The following is a 17,983-nucleotide window of genomic DNA, read 5'->3' on the forward strand; positions in this document are numbered from 1 at the left end:
TCAGTTTCCGTCTACCAAATCCACTCACAAGGTTTTGGTCGGTCCGAGGTTATAGTAGAAGACACTTGCCCAAGGTGCCACGCATTGGGACTGGACCCAGAACCATGTGGTTGGTAAGCAAGCTACTTACCACACAGCCACTCGAAAATAATCTTCTCGAGTTTCGTGAAAACCTACTGTTGAAGTAGCATTCGAATCCCAGTTGTTTTATTTTCTCCTCGAAAATAGCTTAATCTATTTCAACAACTCTGCCTGGACCATTACTAATCTTCATAGGATTGCAGAGCAAATCTTCCGTGCAGATCTCCCATAAGTAATTTTTTAAAGTCTACTGCGGCAGTGGCACGAATCCCAAATTCTTCCTTACAAAGCTGAGCAGTTGTCAATTATTTTACCCACAGCAGTATGGGTAAATAACGATGCACTGGAGTTGCCGTGACAATAAACAGTTTTGACTTCCGCTTTGAGGACAATGGCTAAAATTCATTGGCTCAAAATACGTAACTTTAAATGCTTCTAACTTCTTTATTATTAAAGTATCGGGAAAATAAATCTGATATTCGTCATCAGAAATTAAAACAACATTAAAAGTACATTTTACAAAAATTTTTCGGATTAAAATTTGAGAAAATACGAGTGGATAGAAGAAAGTAAAAAACGCTAAACTCTTACAACTTTCATCATCGTAATGTTTTGCTTTCATTTTGTGCCAGCCTCCAGATCCTCTGATTGGCTACAAATTATCAAACTTTCAACCACTGTTACATTTTTATAAACTTTTACTGGTACAAATGAATCGCAAAATCGGACTCAACGTGAAATCAATGTTAAAAAAATTCTGGACCGGAATTTCGCAACCTCTAATATGATTGTCCTTTGCTGTTTATCAAGTCACTCTTCTTCTATTCTGTTGTGTGTACACACACACACACACACACACACACACACACACACACACACACACACACATATATATATGAGGTGCCATAAATGCTTAATGACTCAAACGTCGTAAATGTGAGACGAAAGATTTGGGCACAAAAGTTATATGCAGAAGTGTGTGAATGAAATTACTTCCTATTAGATTATTTCCCCCTTTCTGTTCTACTATATATAATCTAGGAGTCTAAAAGAAAGGAAACTGGTTGTACTTTGTGTATGGAAGACAGAAAAAAATACATTGTAGAATTCCAAAGAATATTTTTTTAATTCTTTATAGTCTTGGGACTGGGCTATTCCTGAAGCTCTGTTTACAAACTATGTAGCTGTTAAATGAGAATGAAGGAAAACTGTATCAGATAATTAATGTAGTAAGAAATAAAATACAACAACAAATACACAGAAATTTTCAAAACAAGATATTAATTTTGACAGACTGGCTAACAGACAGACCGACACAAAAAAGACAAAAAGTGAGTAGAAAAAGAGGATAAAAAAATTGGAAAAGAAACAAAACAGTCATAAAGTAATAAAGGAAGTGAAGAAGAAAGAAAAGAAGAAAAGAGGGGGAAAAGAACCGCGAAAGAAAAATAATAAAAGAACACAAAGTACAACAGCCAACATTCCTGAGCAAGCGAACTGAGGATGGAGAAGAAAACATTTAGGATGCTCTACCTAATGGCGACATTTTCTGCAAAGCTCTTTGTACATCTTGTCTCAGGTAATTCTAATTTTGTTATTATATTTTTTTATTTTTGTTTGTGTGGGGTATTGATTTCAGTTATGAAACTGTTGTCATACTGGAGACATTCATTCAGAGGATATAAAACGATAAGCAAATAGATAAATAAATAAATAAATAAATAAATGAATAAATAAAATAAAAAACCTGGTAAATGAAATATGTTGAAAATATAAAGAATGGTCAACGAAATTAGATTAAAAGAACTCAAATGAAAATTTTTTTTTATGTATTTAAGCCAAGAAGTAAGGCATGTAAAAATAATTTTAATAAACTGACTTTTAGTATGCCAAGACGAGATTATATTGCTTCAAAGAATTAAAAGACCTTGAGAAAAAGTAAGATATTTAAAACAAAATATTATTATTATTATTATTATTATTATTATTATTATCATTATTATTATTATTATTGAGTGAGAGAGCAGTGCATGCTATCAAAGTGACACTGACGTACAAAAATATACGAAGCCCAGTATACCCGTCATGACTACCCGTCTGATAAGGGTACACCAGGCACATGCATCACATCCATATGTGCGCGACATGGTGATCTCATATCAAGATAAACATATTCTAATGTATTTTAACTGATAAAATGTAAACACAGTATGAATGAAATATAGATTGCTGGTAAGGAGCTGTTGGGATAAGGAAAACAATATAACTTTTTAAACTTAAAAATAAAATGTTATAAAATAAAAATTTCTATTTTGTAACATAAAAGGTTTAAAGTATTTTAGTGTTTTGAAATCCTGTTGTCTAGAAGAAGAGACTATATTCTGAGTGTCAATCAAGAAGCAGGAGACTGAAGAAAAGGATATAATATAACTTTGAGGTTTAAAGCAAACATGATACTTTATTACGAGTATATATGGTTTTGTAAAAGATAGCTTGTTTTTAATTGATATTAAAAAAAGCGATAACAGACTTCAAAAATCATATATAACTGGAGAAGCAATGTATCTGTTTTTCTGTTGTTTGTATTATTAAATTTATTTTTTTGTGCTTAAACTAATATCAAGGTCAAATTCACATTTATTGTGGTACGATGGATGGACAAGTTCTTTTGCCTGTCAGTTTTCTTGAAGCAGACAACTATTGGTGTTGATACAATTACAATTTGGAGTATCTCGCTAAACTAACATGGGGTTTTCTCTTTTTGGATTTGGTTTGCAAGATTCTTTATATGAGTTCGTATGTTGAAGCATATTCTGTTGTGTCTGGGGAAAGTCATTTTCTTTTTGTGCCTTATAATGTAACACACTCACCGGTAAAATTTCCACTTATTTCTTATTTTTATTTTCCTAAAATTTTCGTTGCGTCTTACAACCTTTTCAATAGTCTTGACTCTTGCAACCTTTTCAATAGTCTTGACTCTTGCAACCTTTTCAATAGTCTTGACTCTTGCAACCTTTTCAATAGTCTTGACTATTGAAAAGGTTGCAAGACGCAACGAAAATTTTAGGAAAATAAAAATAAGAAATAAATGGAAATTTTACCGGTGAGAATACTTTCTCTACTTCAGGCTTTTAACATCGCTAGCCAAATTTTATCTTTCCCAGCGGCCTTGGCACATTTGAACGCTTTACTTGTCTCGATGACTTTAGTCGAGCAAATCGATCCTAGGACTTATTCTTTGTAATCCTAGTACTCATTCTATCGGTGTCTTTTGCCGAACCGCTAAGTTACGGAGACGTAAACACACCAGCATCGGCTGTCAAGCGATGTTACATTATAAGGCACAAAAAGAAAATGACTCTCCCCAGACACAACAGAAAAACATGGGGTTTTAATTTGGGGAAACTAGTAAAGTAAGTAAATGTTTGTGCAGAATTGCTCTTGGTTGGTTACGAGAATCTGCCTCTCCTTTTTTGTTGTTGTAAAGCGAGTTATGATAATTATGCGATGCTTGTCAGTTGGAAAGAAATTTTCGGTAAAAGCTTAGAGAAGCTTAATTATGAAGTAGATCTTGTAAATTAAAGGCCAGATTATTCTCCTTCATTTTTCTACGTGTGATTGGTTCTATAACTATATTTGAATTATGCTTTACTTTTTCAGAATAGCTGCTTCTAAGTCAATGTCGGCCTTTTTTTAACGTTCGGGTTACATGTTCAGTTACTGTTTGTTGTCCTTATTAGAATTATTAATAAATAAATGTATGCGTATATGTGTACGAGTGTCTGTGCGAGTATTTGTATGTTTGTGTGTATGTGTGCGAAGGCATGTATGCATGTGTATGTTAACGTGTGTGTTATTGACAGCAGCACACAAACATTATTATTATTATTATTATTATTATTGAGTGAGAGAGCAGTTCATGCCATCAAAGTGACACTGGGGTAAAATATACGAAGCCCAATATACCCATCATGACTACCCGTCTGATAAAGGTACACCAGGCACATGCATCACAACCATATGTGCGCGACATGGTGATCTCATATCAAGATAAACAGCACATGACCTTGCAGGTGGGGCCCAGTTAGAATTTTCTTCAGGTTGAGTAGCCCATCCCGCTCAAACGCTCCCTGAATAAGGGTAGTTTAAGGATGTTGAAAGAACCACCCATGTTTCCAGAGGTGAACTATTCAAACCCCAAAGAATCCCTCTCAACACATGGCTATGATGCTCCCCCACTACTTCTGCTCGTGATCAGAGATGCACATATCGTCAGCCACTAAGGGACATGCTCAACTTATTATTATTATTATTAATATTATTATTATTATTATTATTATTATATTATATAAATATTCTTGAGTGTGTTAATAAAAGTATATATGTTTGATTTTAACGATCACGGATAAAACAATCGTAGTATATAAGCGCCTTAGAATTTTATTAGCAAAGTGAGTCGTGGTGGCGCTTCCTTTTGTGGGTGTTAGGACCCTGGATATTGGAGATGCGGTCAAACACTTCACACATAGATATGGGAGTTTGTTTAATAGACATAACTTAACTAGGCGGATTCATATGATTGTAATTATTTAGCTATTAGTCTTACCATGTTGTTTTCGTAAGGTCATAGATTCAAAAGCATTGAAAGTTAATATTTATGTTTTACTTTTTTACAGCATGGGACTATCACAACGGTAAGTGGAATATTTTACTGTTACTGACTCTAGTGACTGTTGTCCAATCACAACTTTCTGGTCGATGCCAAATCCTTTCTGTGCGAGTATTTGTATGTTTGTGTATATGTGTGCGAAGGCATGTATGCAAGTGTATGTTAACGTGTGTGTTATTGACAGCAGCACACAAACATTATTATTATTATTATTATTATTATTATTATTATTATTATTATTATTATTATTATATAAATATTCTTGAGTGTGTTAATAAAAGTATATATGTTTGATTTTAACGATCACGGATAAAACAATCGTAGTATATAAGCGCCTTAGAATTTTATTAGCAAAGTGAGTCATGGTGGCGCTTCCTTTTGTGGGTGTTAGGACCCTGGATATTGGAGATGCGGTCAAACACTTCACACATAGATATGAGAGTTTGTTTAATAGACACAACTTAAGTCTCTTTCAGTTGTGCACCCAACGTTAAAAAATATTAGTGAGCATCCCTAAGCCATGCGCGGAAGCAGGGTGTTCATGCAGAATTAACAATGTGTACCCAGTAAGGGTCGATACAATTTGACTCCCTACTGTAGTGTATGGGGCTGTGGTAGAGACCGGCACTAATGATTGAAGCGGCAGTGTTTGGCAGCAACTGGGACAGCAGCATCGCGTCCAGCAACAACAGCAGCGATGCCGGTAGCAGCAGCAGCACCAACAACAGCAACAGCAGCACCAGCAACGGGTCCGGCAGCGATAACGAAAGCATCAACAGCACAAGGGCACAGTCATAGAAATATGTCGAACTTACAGGCAGCCCGTTCAAGCATTGTCTTAGCAATCATAGGTCCTCCTTTAGGATACCAGAGAGGCGCAACATAACATTGCTGGCCAGCTACGTATGGCGTTTAAAAGAGGAGGGCACGCTATACATGATTAAATGGAGTCTCCTAGAACAACCTGGGCCGTACTTCAAAGGTAACAAACGATACAAGCTTTGCTTGGCCGAAAGAACAAGAAGCCAGAAAAGCTCACGTGATCCGAGGACCTTTTTAATCTCCAGAAAAGGGGTATTATGTCTGTACCCTCATCAGACAAAATTCTTATTGGAAACATGGAATTCTCCATTTGCCAACTAGGGAAATGCTGTCATCTTCAGCCATCTCCGGCAGGCCTGTCGTGGACATAATTGGAACAGATCTGAGGGAGATAACCCCGCTTGGAATTGTTTTGTTTAAAAATTAACTGACCATGATATATTCCTCTCGCCAGTTGTAGAGATGTTATGTGCCAGCGGTCGTCTGAGTCTGACGGGTCGCCTATACAGCTAAGCGCTTTAAAGGTGTGAAACAACGGTCACTCTCTAGGTCATAACAACCTTATACATGTGAGGCGCATGTGTGGTTGTGCAAGCGCAGGCGTGGTATGAAGCTTGCTTTCCAACCACATGGTTCTGGGTTCAGTCTAGCTGCTTTTCTTTCTACAAAATGAGAAATTACGTTGCAGAACTGTTATTTTAACGAGTTGTGTCTATTTATCACCCGATGAGATACATATGCACTGCCGGATGCTCCTTTAACCAGTTGTTGAGACTCGCACCTATGAGGGATTGATACTAGATGTGTCGAAATAATTGTCGTGATTAATAAATTCTCGTATATTCCATCTACCGTCTTTCATTTGCCATATATATATATCAAAAGGAACAAAGATCCTTCTCGAGTCATAGGCTCATAAGGCCGGTAACCGGGTTCTGTGGCGTATTTATTCTCTACTTGAACAGCGCAGTTCCATCAGAGGAGTGAGTGATCATTTTGGTAGCTGAGTGAACTGGGGTAATGTGAAATGAAGTGTTTTCCTGAAGAACATAATAAGTTGTCTGGCCCAGGAATCAAAACCACAATTTTACGGTCATGAGTAGCGACGCCCCTAATCATTAAACTAATCGCTTCCTCACACACACTCACACACACACACACATATGTATGTGTGTGTGTATCTGTGTGTCTGTGTGTGTGCACGCAAGGGAGAGTGAGAGAGAAAGAGAGAGAGATAAAGAAAGAGAGAGACAAAGAAAGAGGTAGAGAGAGAGAAGAAAATACAAATGGTTCGTTATATTTTGCTAACGACTTCTTTTCTTTTCTTTTTTTTTTTTCTCCAGAAAGCAAGTATTGGGTGAAACAATATCCGGACTGTGGTGGTAAATTACAATCTCCAGTCGCCATTGAGCATAAATTGACTAGCTACAAGGAAAGCAAAGATTTGCTTTTTGAGGGATACGTTGACATCATGCACAATGTAACGTTAAAGAACATAGGACATACAGGTACTATCGTTGTTGTTGTGGTTGTTGTTGCTGCTTTGTTTGTTTGTTGAGCGAAGCGGTCTTCGTCCCAGAGCTCGCAAGATCGCGCCACTGTAGTGGGAGAAGTCCGAAACGTGGTCCTTTGCTATTCGTAAGAATACGCAGAAGAGAAAGCCGGTCAACCCCCAACACCGAGAGCATCGACGGATCGATGAATGCGCATCCAGTCTCAGCGGCTGCGTAGGAGGTCGGGTACAAGAAACAGGAAGAAAGAGTGAGAGAAAGTTGGAGCGAAAGAGTACAACAGGGGTCGCCAACACCCCCTGCCGGAGCCTCGTGGAGCTTTAGGTGTTTTCGCTCAATAAACACACACAACGCCCGGTCTGGGAATCGAAACCGCGATCCTCCGACCGCGAGTCCGCTGCCTTAACCACTAGGCCATTTCACCTCCACTGTTGTTGCTGCTGCCGTTGTTGTTGTCGTCGTCGTCGTCTTTGTCGCTGTTTTTGATGATGACGAAGTTGTTTAATCCCAGATGAATCCAAGTCAAGCTGATCGATGACCATCTGTGACTATCTCTTCTGTTCGTTTATCTAAAACTCATTACATTGTTCATTATGCAATGAGTTTTTCTATTTCTATTAAGCGCATGGTGATTCGAGGAATATTTTTCTGCTGTTTCTAATGTGACTGTGTTGAGGTTCCTTTATCGACGGTGGAAATATTTCATCGTATATTCCCAATGAAATATAAGCAGCCTTTTATACATGTACACACTACATGCTACTTTTCCTGATTGTTTTCATTAAGAACGTGTCGATAGGGCCACTAAAACATTAAAAAAAAAATTCTTAAACTGAAATTGCTGTGCTATATGATGACTACTATATCCAGTACTGCTATAGGAATGAGAGTGGAGGCACGTGGCTTAGTGGTTAAGGTGTCAGCATCATGATCGTAAAACTGTGATTTCGATTCCTGGACCGGGCGACGCGTTGTGTTCTTGAGCAAAACACTTCATTTCACGTTGCTCCAGTCCACTCAGCTGGCAAAAATGAGTAACGTTGCGATGGACTGGCGTCCCATCCAGCTGGGGAACACATACGCCATTGAAACCGGGAAACCGGGCCCATGAGCCTGGTTAGGCTTTAAAAGGGGGCAAGTATAGGAATGAGAACACTGAGAGCAGTTGCTTGGACATGGACGATGTGGTGCGGATAACTGGACACACAACCTGTTTCGACAACTCTACGTTTAGGTGCTTTGGCGCTGGACTTCAAAAATCTAAGCTGAGGACATCAAATTTTTGGAAGAAAGCGAGCGACAACACGAGCAAAATGAAAAAAACGAGAAAACGGAGAAAATGTTACACGATTACAAATACAAACAACAAGAATAACAACAGGTGTCTTTCGACTAAAAGAAGTTAAGTTAAGCTGGCGTGTGAAGTGGAAACCTTACGGCAACAAACATAGATGAAACTCAGGAAACATGTGTTCTGCGAGCGGCGATCAGGCCAAGAAAGATCATGCTAGGCCGAGCATGGAGCACGTGGGAGGAACAGAGAGAGGTAGGGAGCAGAGGGGGTGAAGTATTAGGGAAGGAACTAGAGAGCAAACGAGAGAGAGAGAGAGGGGGGAGTAGGGACAGAGGGAAAAGTACAAGGGAGATAACAGAGGAAAGTAGAGACATTAAAGAAAGAGAATGCCAAGAAATGTGAGAGAGGGGGAGCGAGGAAAAGAAAAGAGTAAAGGAAGAAGAAAGTCGTACAGAATTTAGATATACACTTACAAGCTGAGCAAAAGGTGTACGTACGCAGCTATATGTATATATAAATCCAAAAATCGGAACAAGAACGTAAAAGACAACAATAAAAATATACAGATGGACGATACAAAGACAGACAGGAAAACCAGGACGGAACATTCGTGGCTTTCTATTTTTCAATCAAGCTTCCAATCATCATTACACAGTTTCGGCCTGTTACACTCAAGACTATTCAAAATTAGTAAGCCCCAAAAATCCAAATTAAGGGCATTAAATTTTTGGAAGAAAGCGAGAGAGAGAGAGAGGAAAAGTAAAAAGAAACACAAAAATGCACTCTGGGTATAAAAGTACTGGCTTTTGTTAAAATAAAAACAAACATATACACATACAAATAAATGATTTGAGGTGGAATTAAGAAGTATAAAGATCATTATTATGAGTCAATATAGAAAGTCATACCGGTTTCGTCAGAGCTGATCACTGACTTTGAATCAACACCGATTTCGAAACGGTGTTGGGTCTAATAGTACCTGAGTGAAAACATTGCATGCAAGGGAGGTAAGCAGTTCTGAAAGTGATGCATTTAAGGTAGATATTATTACTAGAATGTGAATGGTATATGGGACGTATAAGGATCAGTGGGATTATTGTTATTAGTAAGGTTAGTAGTGCCCTGTATTAAGTTGAGTGTTCACGTTAAGTTGTGGTTGATACTTCTTAATGAAAGTTGCCTCTTTATTTAATCTTTGCTGTCCTGAGGTGTTCTGGGAACATTGATAAAAAGGGAAAATTAGGAAGTTTGGTTTAAGGTTCTTAGCATATTAATGTGCTCACTGACCTGTATCTGTCTATATTGTGGTATAGAGATGTATATGTGTACATGTATTTGTATAGATGGATATGTATAGATGTATTTCTATAGATACAGATGTATATGTATACATGTATATGTGTAGATGTATATATATATATATATATATATATATATATATATATAGATGTACTTGTAATATGTACACACACACAGACACACACACATATATATATATATATACATATATACACCCATACACACACGTACACATATACATAGGTGCAGTGTAGCTGTGTGGTAACAATCTTCATTCTAAAACACATGGTCCTGGGTTCGGTCCCATTGTGTGGTGACTTGGTATGTATCTTCTGCTATAGCCTCAGACCAACCAAAGCCTTGTCAGTGGATTTTGTAGACAGAAACTGAAAGAAATCAATCGTATATATATGTATGTATATATGTAAGTCTATGTGTGAATCTTTGTGTTTCTCCCTCATCACTGCTTCACAATTGCTGTTTGTTTATTTACATCCCCATAACTTACTGGTTTCATAAGAAGAAACTGATAAAATAAGTACCAGGCTTATCAAAATAAAAAAGCACTAGGCAGTGTCTCATATTCACCGATCATAATGAAATTTGGAACACAAAATCCAAGCCTAGAGAGAAGGGTAATGCCGTATGTTTCATACAATTTTATGGACCAAAATTACTGAATGGATCCTTATGATATTTGAAACTTAGATTCAATGCATAAGGGCGGGTATAATGCAATATGTTTGGTTTGAATTTCAGATGGCTTATAGGGGGCAGAACCCCCATGAAAATTCATAAATTTTCGATGTTGAAATTTCAACCATGGTTAACTGACACACATCAAGACGTATTCTCAAAGTTTCCACTTCACATGAGGATTCTAACTCCTAAATTTTAGTCATTTCTTTTATGATCCAAAACTAGGTCAAAAGTACTGAATGGATGTTTACAAAATTTGGAAATTATATTCTATGCATATGAGCCATAGCCCCCATGACAATTCATATATTTTTGCTGTTGATGAAATTTTACCATAGATATTTGATACAAATGAAATCATATTTATAAAATTTCATCTTTTTACAAGTTAGAAAGACCCCTTCATAGGGTCTTAACGCCCACAATTTAGTCATTTTATCTAAGCAAAGACGAATACAGTTGTACTCTTGGAAGCTGTAGGGTCACCCAAGCATAAAAGATGAGCATTATTTGTAATTCAATGATACAACAGTGTAAGAGTTTGCTTTGACATATACTTACATTGTGATTTCTGCAATGTGGTGCATAAATTGTCAAGTAAATGAGAGGCATCTTTGCCTCCACTGATTCAGTTGCAAAGTGTTGAGTAAAGTTATTTGGTTGCAGACCTCCTTTCACTCCTTTTATTATCACTGGGTCACACATAGTCCCCAGATGATAACATTGATTTCAAGGCCTCCCCAGATGAGTGACTAGTTATTCAAAGATATTTATAGATTGTAAATTTATTCTGTCCAGTTACCTATCGGTATAGTGGTCATTTGCAAACTCCAGAGGTGACACTTTTATTTCTCCTTAGCCCTCACGTCACACAGTTGTTAATGTTTATTTCAGTTGAGTCACGCCCTTCCAATTGCTATAGATTCATAATGCACCTTACGGCTGTGCCTGTCACCTGGATGGTGAGGAATCCTACATTGGGAGTGGTAACGATTAGGGTAGGGTAACTGACTGCTTATTGTAATCATTTGTCTTTTGGTTTCCTGTAGCTTTGCTCTCTTTTACAAGTGAACATATATTTCCTATTTTAAAGAAATTCAAACAATAGATATAAGACCCAAGTTAAAAAGATTCTCAACAATTCAACTTCTCTGGTTCACAATAAGATACCCACCCCCAATAGGAGCCTTAACTCTCACATTTTAGATCTCCATGACCTCCATTTTTCACGAGCAAAATCCTTTTAACAGGTTCTATAAGACTGGAATTTTGGAATCTGCGCATAAAAATCAGTAGTATGGGATACATGTAGCACGATTATAATTTTTTAGGGTGTGTAAAGAGGGAAATAACCCTCATCTGCAATTTTGATGAAATTCGAAACATAGGTATTCCAGTTCATTGCAGAAAATATAACAGAAAAGTGTAATTCTTCAATTGCATGTAACACGGGCAATGCCGGGTATCTCTGCTAGTATATATATATATATATATATATATATATATAGGAAATAATTGAGATTCAGTTGAATTAGGTACTTAAGTTGAAGCACCAAGTCAGTGCGGTATTGACCGTACGACTCAAAGTAAGGTGAATAAAATCAAAATAATCAACAGGATATCAAGAGGTGATGTGGTACGACCGTTTCAAGTGGCTGTATTTAATTGAACAATGCAATCATTCCATCAATTTAAATGCAGGGCTATCCTTAGCTGCATAAATAAATAGAATTTTTTAATTAGTTGGACACATTAATATAATTTTACTTAAATTCTCTAATAGAGTAAGAAGAGGGGAAACGTCCATGTTGCTACTACTGTAGCTTAAAATATACTATATTTCTAAGGACTGTATGAAGTTTGTTAGGGTCATAGCTTGTGATTCATTTTTAATTTATTAGTCTTTTTTATCAACTATCAAATCTAAGGCTAGAGGACAGTGTCTGTTTGGAATAGAATGACAGAGTGAGTTGACAGCTTATAGTTGGGTATGGTCATAAATATGGTCAGGATTTGAGGAAATATGTAAGTAATTGTCTATAAAGGAGGCTGGGTATGGAAAGACCCTAAATCAAGATGTTAATTACGAGTTAAAGGGGGAAAATGCTAATAAAACCTATGATGTTAATACAGAGGAAATTATCATGGGGTACAATGGATGATTGTATATAAGCAATGTTGTTATGTTGTATGAAGATAAAATTTAAGATTACTAAAAATGATATTATAACCAGGATAGATAAACTGTGTATGTATACCAATTTTCAACATTAGAATCTCATACTCTACTCTCCCCAATATAGGTACCATCATAGCAAAGTTAAATAGAAAGAATATTAAATTAGCAAGAGGTAGTAATAATAATAATGTTAATGTCAACTCTAACTTAAAGCCCTGCAATGTGAATAATGATATTAATGGTGACGTAGAAAATAGAAATAGCGGTACTAATGCTTCTAATATATACAATATAGAATGTAGCTCTGAGGTCCATACTTGCACGGGTGTGGAGAATATGGAGGGTGAGGCACCACTTCCCGTTTGAGTTCTTGAATTGCAGCTTTGGTCATATTTGCGATGTGAGGACGGATGTTGTCGTGTTGCAGAAGAACGCCATTTTGCCTGTTCGGTCTTTTTTACTGAATTGCTTTGTTGAATGTGGAGCTACACATTGAGTGTTTGGTTGCGCTCAAGCAGTTTGTAATGAAATATGCTTTCCCAGTCCTACCATACACACAAAATTGTCTTTCAAGGATGAAGGTTTTGTTTTGCTCGCAGAGTCGCTTGTTTGTCGGGGTTGAGCCATTTTTTTTCACTGCTTCATATTGAGGCAAAGGCACCTTTTTTCACCACCAGTGACACTGTGGTAAAAAAAAACCCCGTTGTTTGTGACCAATGTGTTGAGCGATGACGAGCGAGCAAACTAGCGGCGATTTTCGCTCAAAGTGTGTGGCACCCAAGCGCCGAGTTCTGAACCTTGCCCATTGAGTGAAGGTGGTTCACCAGTTTTTTTTTTATTTAATCACAATCCATCTGCTCCGCTATTTCTTTGGACGCTTGATGTGGATTTTCGTTAAGAAGTTGATTCAATTGCTCTTCATCGAACTCAATTGGTTGACCGGTGTGTGATCCATCCTTGAGGTCAAAATTCCCATTTTTGAAGCGCGAAAACCAACGGTGGGAGTACTTTGAGTCATTGCTCCTTCTCCATGCACAGCACAAATCTCATGAGTAGCTTCAGAGGCCTTAACATCTCAATTAAAAGCGAAAAGCAAATGGTGTCTAAAATGCTCAGTTTTGTCTACTTAACATTCCATTTTAATGATCTGAAAATACACAAAAATCAATAGAATTTAAAAAATCAAAGCACAATATCTCGTAGACCAACATATTCTCTTTTAAATAATATAAAATATTTTGCCAATGCGTTTTATTTCTGCGTGCATTTTTAAATTAGAAAACAATACTCATGAATTATTCCTCAACCCAAGAGAATGTCTCCCTCATCGATTTGCCAATCATAGTAATCGGAGCATACACTCCAGCCAAGGAAATGACACCCAGAGAATGTCGAATCCCCAGCCACTCGTTGCTAGGTGTTACACCTAATACCTTTGGAACCAGCCAGTCAGTCACTTCGACTACTACTCCACCGGCATGCCATCCATCAAAGCACCCAGGCCAGTAGTAGGTGTAACCACCGGTTGATATGTCGCCCTTCGGTGGCCGAGGCATCTAAGATAGAGCCGACACAGCAACTAGCAAAGACATCAGAGGAAGACCGGAATTATCACTCAGAGGGAGAACATTCCAGGGCCCCACGTGTATAGGCCTCCCCGATTGAACCTAGATCTCTTACTCCTTGTAGATGAAACATTTGTACCACTTAGGCGACAATCCTCCAACCCAGACTGTCCTCCAGGATTTTCTTCGTTCGACAGATGGAGGTCTTGGCAGCTTTGCCTCAGTCGCTTCATACAACGTGCCTATAGGTAACATCGGTAATTGAGGTACTTCCCGAGGAAGAGAATGGTGGTGGTGGTGGGGGGGGGGGGGGCTGTACAAGATGTTGCTGGTGAGGGTTTCACGCAGAGAAGACTTTGGGTCTATTCTTTGAATGAAAACAATCGTGTCCACTTAATAAATTCTCTCTCTCTCTCTCTCTCTCTCTCTCTCTCTCTCTCTCTATATATATATATATATATATATATAATATATATATATAAATTTAACAATTAAGGATAACTTCTTAATAAGGAATCTTAACAAGAAATTATCAGGTATGATTAGTGAAATTTTTGGTAGAAATGACTTATGTCCCTCTTAGTGTGAGGCATTTATGTGTAAGAATGCCCTCTATATAATATATATATATATATATATACATACATATATATCTTGCTCATTCATTCTATTAGTATGCACATATTTCTGCTTGCGCATGCATTTATGTATGAATGTGCGTGTTTGCCTCCAGTTCCAAAATGTACTGTTACCAAAACGATTTCTATACCCAGCGAGCAGTGCCCATTCATCTCATTCCGCCTCACACTGAACCTGAACACAACCCCATTTCTTCCAGAGAGTGTGTGTGATAGAGAGAAAGTGAAGAAGACAGAGATGATTAAGAGTCAAACCCAGTGCTAAATTGCGGTTCATTTAACAATCCAAATAGAAATAATGAAAAGCAAATCAGTAGGATTTGAACTCAGAGCGCAGAGAGCTGGAACAAACAGACCAAGCATTCATTCCAACACCTCTAACAACTTCGGCAATTCTTATACACTTTATACGAAGGGTTGCTGAACCGTTCCTGGGCTTGGATAAAAGAAAATACAGGAGGATCAGTTAATTAATTTTTTTTCAACATATTTCCCTCTTATTTATTGCAGTGGTCCTTCAGTTTTTCTAAGCTCTGTAAAAGAACTCGGAAAGCTGGGCCTCCAACCAGAAATGTTTCAGCACCCTCTTATACACTATACATTACTACATTACATCACAACGTGTCCCTCTACAAAACCTTATTGTTTTGCAGTGGCCATAGAAGTGAAGAGTGAGGGTATTGTCTCTGGTGGAGAATTAGATGGAAGGTATATAGCGCACCAGGTTCACTTCCACTGGGGAATGAACGATATCGTGGGATCAGAACATATGCTTAATGGAAAACGGTACCCCATGGAGGTAGGTGAACCTTACAATTGTTGATATTGTGAGCATACAAGTGTATGCTTGTGTAAGTGCATATTTTTTTATGTGTATAATTGTGTGTATGTGTATGTTTGTTTTTATGTTCAGTGATAATAAACATAATTTTACTCTGTACTTTGTAGAGTACAAATTCATTATTAACAACAATCTTGTATAAGAATAATATATACATATACTGGATGAGATGCAGTTTAGTTTGGTTCTCGGGAAGAGTGCCACAGATGCCATCTTCCTAGTGAGACAGCTGCAAGAAAAGTATTTGGCTAAAAGTAAACCATTGTACTTAGCCTTCATCGACCTGGAGAAAGCTTTCAACAGGGTTCCCCACTCTCTTATCTGGTGATCTCTAAGGAAGCTTGGAGTAAAGGAGTAGCTTGTTAGAGCCGTACAAGTCATATACGGAGGTGCAGTCAGTAGGGTGAGAGTCGGCCTTGAATACAGTGCTGACTATAGTATACTAGAAGTCAGTTTTAGTCCACTTTTCATCATAGTTCTCAAGGCCATAACAGATGAATTCAAAACTGGATGCCCATGGGAACTGCTATATGCTGATGACCTCGCTCTTAATGCAGAATCTGAAGCAGAATTGGAGAAGAAGTTCCGGGTTTGGAAGTAAAACCCGTAATCAAAGGGCCTTGAAGTTCACTTAGTTAACTTAGACTAAAGTTCTTGTTAACAAAAAAAAAGCAGATAAAACTCTCTTTCCGTCAGGAAAATGGCTGTCTCAATATGTAGGAAGGGAGTGGAAAGTAATTCTATTCGCTGCACCAAGTGTAACCTATGGACGCAGAAGAGATGCAGTGAAATCGCAGGTAGATAAACAGATAAGGTCGCTTTTGTGTGTGGCAGATGCGCAAGAACAATAAGCACTAAGAGCACAAGGAACTAGATAGTTTCTGCTACTTAGGGGACCAAATTAATAGCGACAGTGGATGCTCTGAAAGTATTGTTTCTGTAATAAATATAGGATAGAAGTTCAGAGAGCTACTACCTCTGTTGATAACAAAAGGACTCTCTCTCTCTCTCTCTCTCTCTCTTTCTCTCTCTCTCTCTCTTTCTCTCTCTCTTTCTCTCTCTCTCTCTCATTCTCTCTCTCTCTCTCTCTCTCTCTCTCTTTCTCTTTCTCTCACTCAGAGTGAAAAGTAGATTGCATGATGCTTATGTGAGAATGGCTGTACTACATGAGTGTGAGTCATGGGCTCCGAATGCGAAGGACATGTGTAGACTGGACAGGAATGAAGGTAGTATGTTCTGCTAGATTTACAACATCAGTATTATGACTGACAAAGCGCAACTGTTTTGAGAGCCCGTCGCTAGAAGGTGGTAGGGATTCGCTCCCTTGCTCGCAATATATCGGATGAAGCTGTGCATCGTTAACCAGCTGGAGATGTCCTCTTGGGGTTAAAAAATCGTAGTAAAGTCCGTTCGAACGGAACAGCCATGTTAAAGTGGCTATGACCATCACCTGCTAGTACAACTACTGCGTTCATCTCTTAGAGAGATTTTAGAACCAGCCTTTTTGCTTGTTGCAAGATCAGCGAACGTAGCGAAGGAGGTCTACACGGAAACCTTAAGAAACGAGGAAATAATTCTGTTACCCACATACTTGGGTCGCAGAACGTTGAAAATTACGGTAGATGAGATGCCGGCTGGTTATGAGGTTATGTGGATAGCAGCGGCGATCCTTTACGACGTGGAGGAGGCGGTTTCGATATTGCAAATAAGAAAAAAAGAAACTGTCAACTTCTTGTCGTTCAAACGTCAAACAAAGCACTAGAAAATTTTCCCGATAGGATCTTTGTAAGAGAACGGCTAACCATAAGAGTAGCCATTGAGGGACGTAGGCCTCGTTGCGTCAAATGGGGAGAAAAGGGCCACGTCCGCTCGAAGTGCACGAAAAAGAAAGACAACGAAGCCCCTCCCCAAAAAGCTACGAAAGTGGTAAAAGGAAGAAACGAAAAGCCGGAAAATGCAGCAGAAACGAAAAAGGGAACATGGCGGAAGAAAAGACAGATAAGAGCGATAAATTCTGAAATTTTGGAATATTGTTGGCAACAACTGTGATTGGAAGTTTAATTTCTACCTTTTGCAGGGTAAAGATTATTTTTGATTAACATTATTTTTGGCAAAAATTATTTCTGTCAAACATTATCTTTGAAAAAAAAAATCATTTTTGTGAAATTTGCTTTCTGTGAAAATTTTTTTGCTGTGGAATACAATTTACTGTCAAAAGAAGATTTCCCGGAGGTGGAAAAGTCAAATAATAATGAAAATGAATATGTAAAACAAGTGCCAAAAGAGAAACCAAGTTTTTCAGCCGCTGTGGTCGGCAAAATGATGATATTGGATATATCAATGGCCGAACTGTTCAAATACAAGAATCTTGTGAAAAAAAACAGG

At 37.9% G+C, this 17,983-nt stretch overlaps 1 protein-coding gene across 1 annotated transcript in view; it reads left to right on the top strand.

Annotated features, from left to right (window-relative positions):
• Positions 1-1,163: 1,163 nt before the first annotated feature.
• The window catches only part of LOC115217594 (carbonic anhydrase 7-like), a 48,208-nt gene continuing 31,388 nt past the window's right edge, over positions 1,164-17,983 (top strand). Inside the window, exons 1-4 of the mRNA XM_036507354.1 lie at positions 1,164-1,660; positions 4,758-4,775; positions 6,916-7,080; positions 15,411-15,556. Coding sequence (XP_036363247.1) covers positions 1,585-1,660; positions 4,758-4,775; positions 6,916-7,080; positions 15,411-15,556 — 405 coding nt within the window. The 5' untranslated portion in view covers positions 1,164-1,584. The remainder of the gene's footprint in view (positions 1,661-4,757; positions 4,776-6,915; positions 7,081-15,410; positions 15,557-17,983) is intronic.

This window comes from Octopus sinensis, linkage group LG11 (assembly GCF_006345805.1).
Source record: "Octopus sinensis linkage group LG11, ASM634580v1, whole genome shotgun sequence".
Classification (NCBI taxonomy): Eukaryota; Metazoa; Mollusca; class Cephalopoda; order Octopoda; family Octopodidae; genus Octopus; species Octopus sinensis.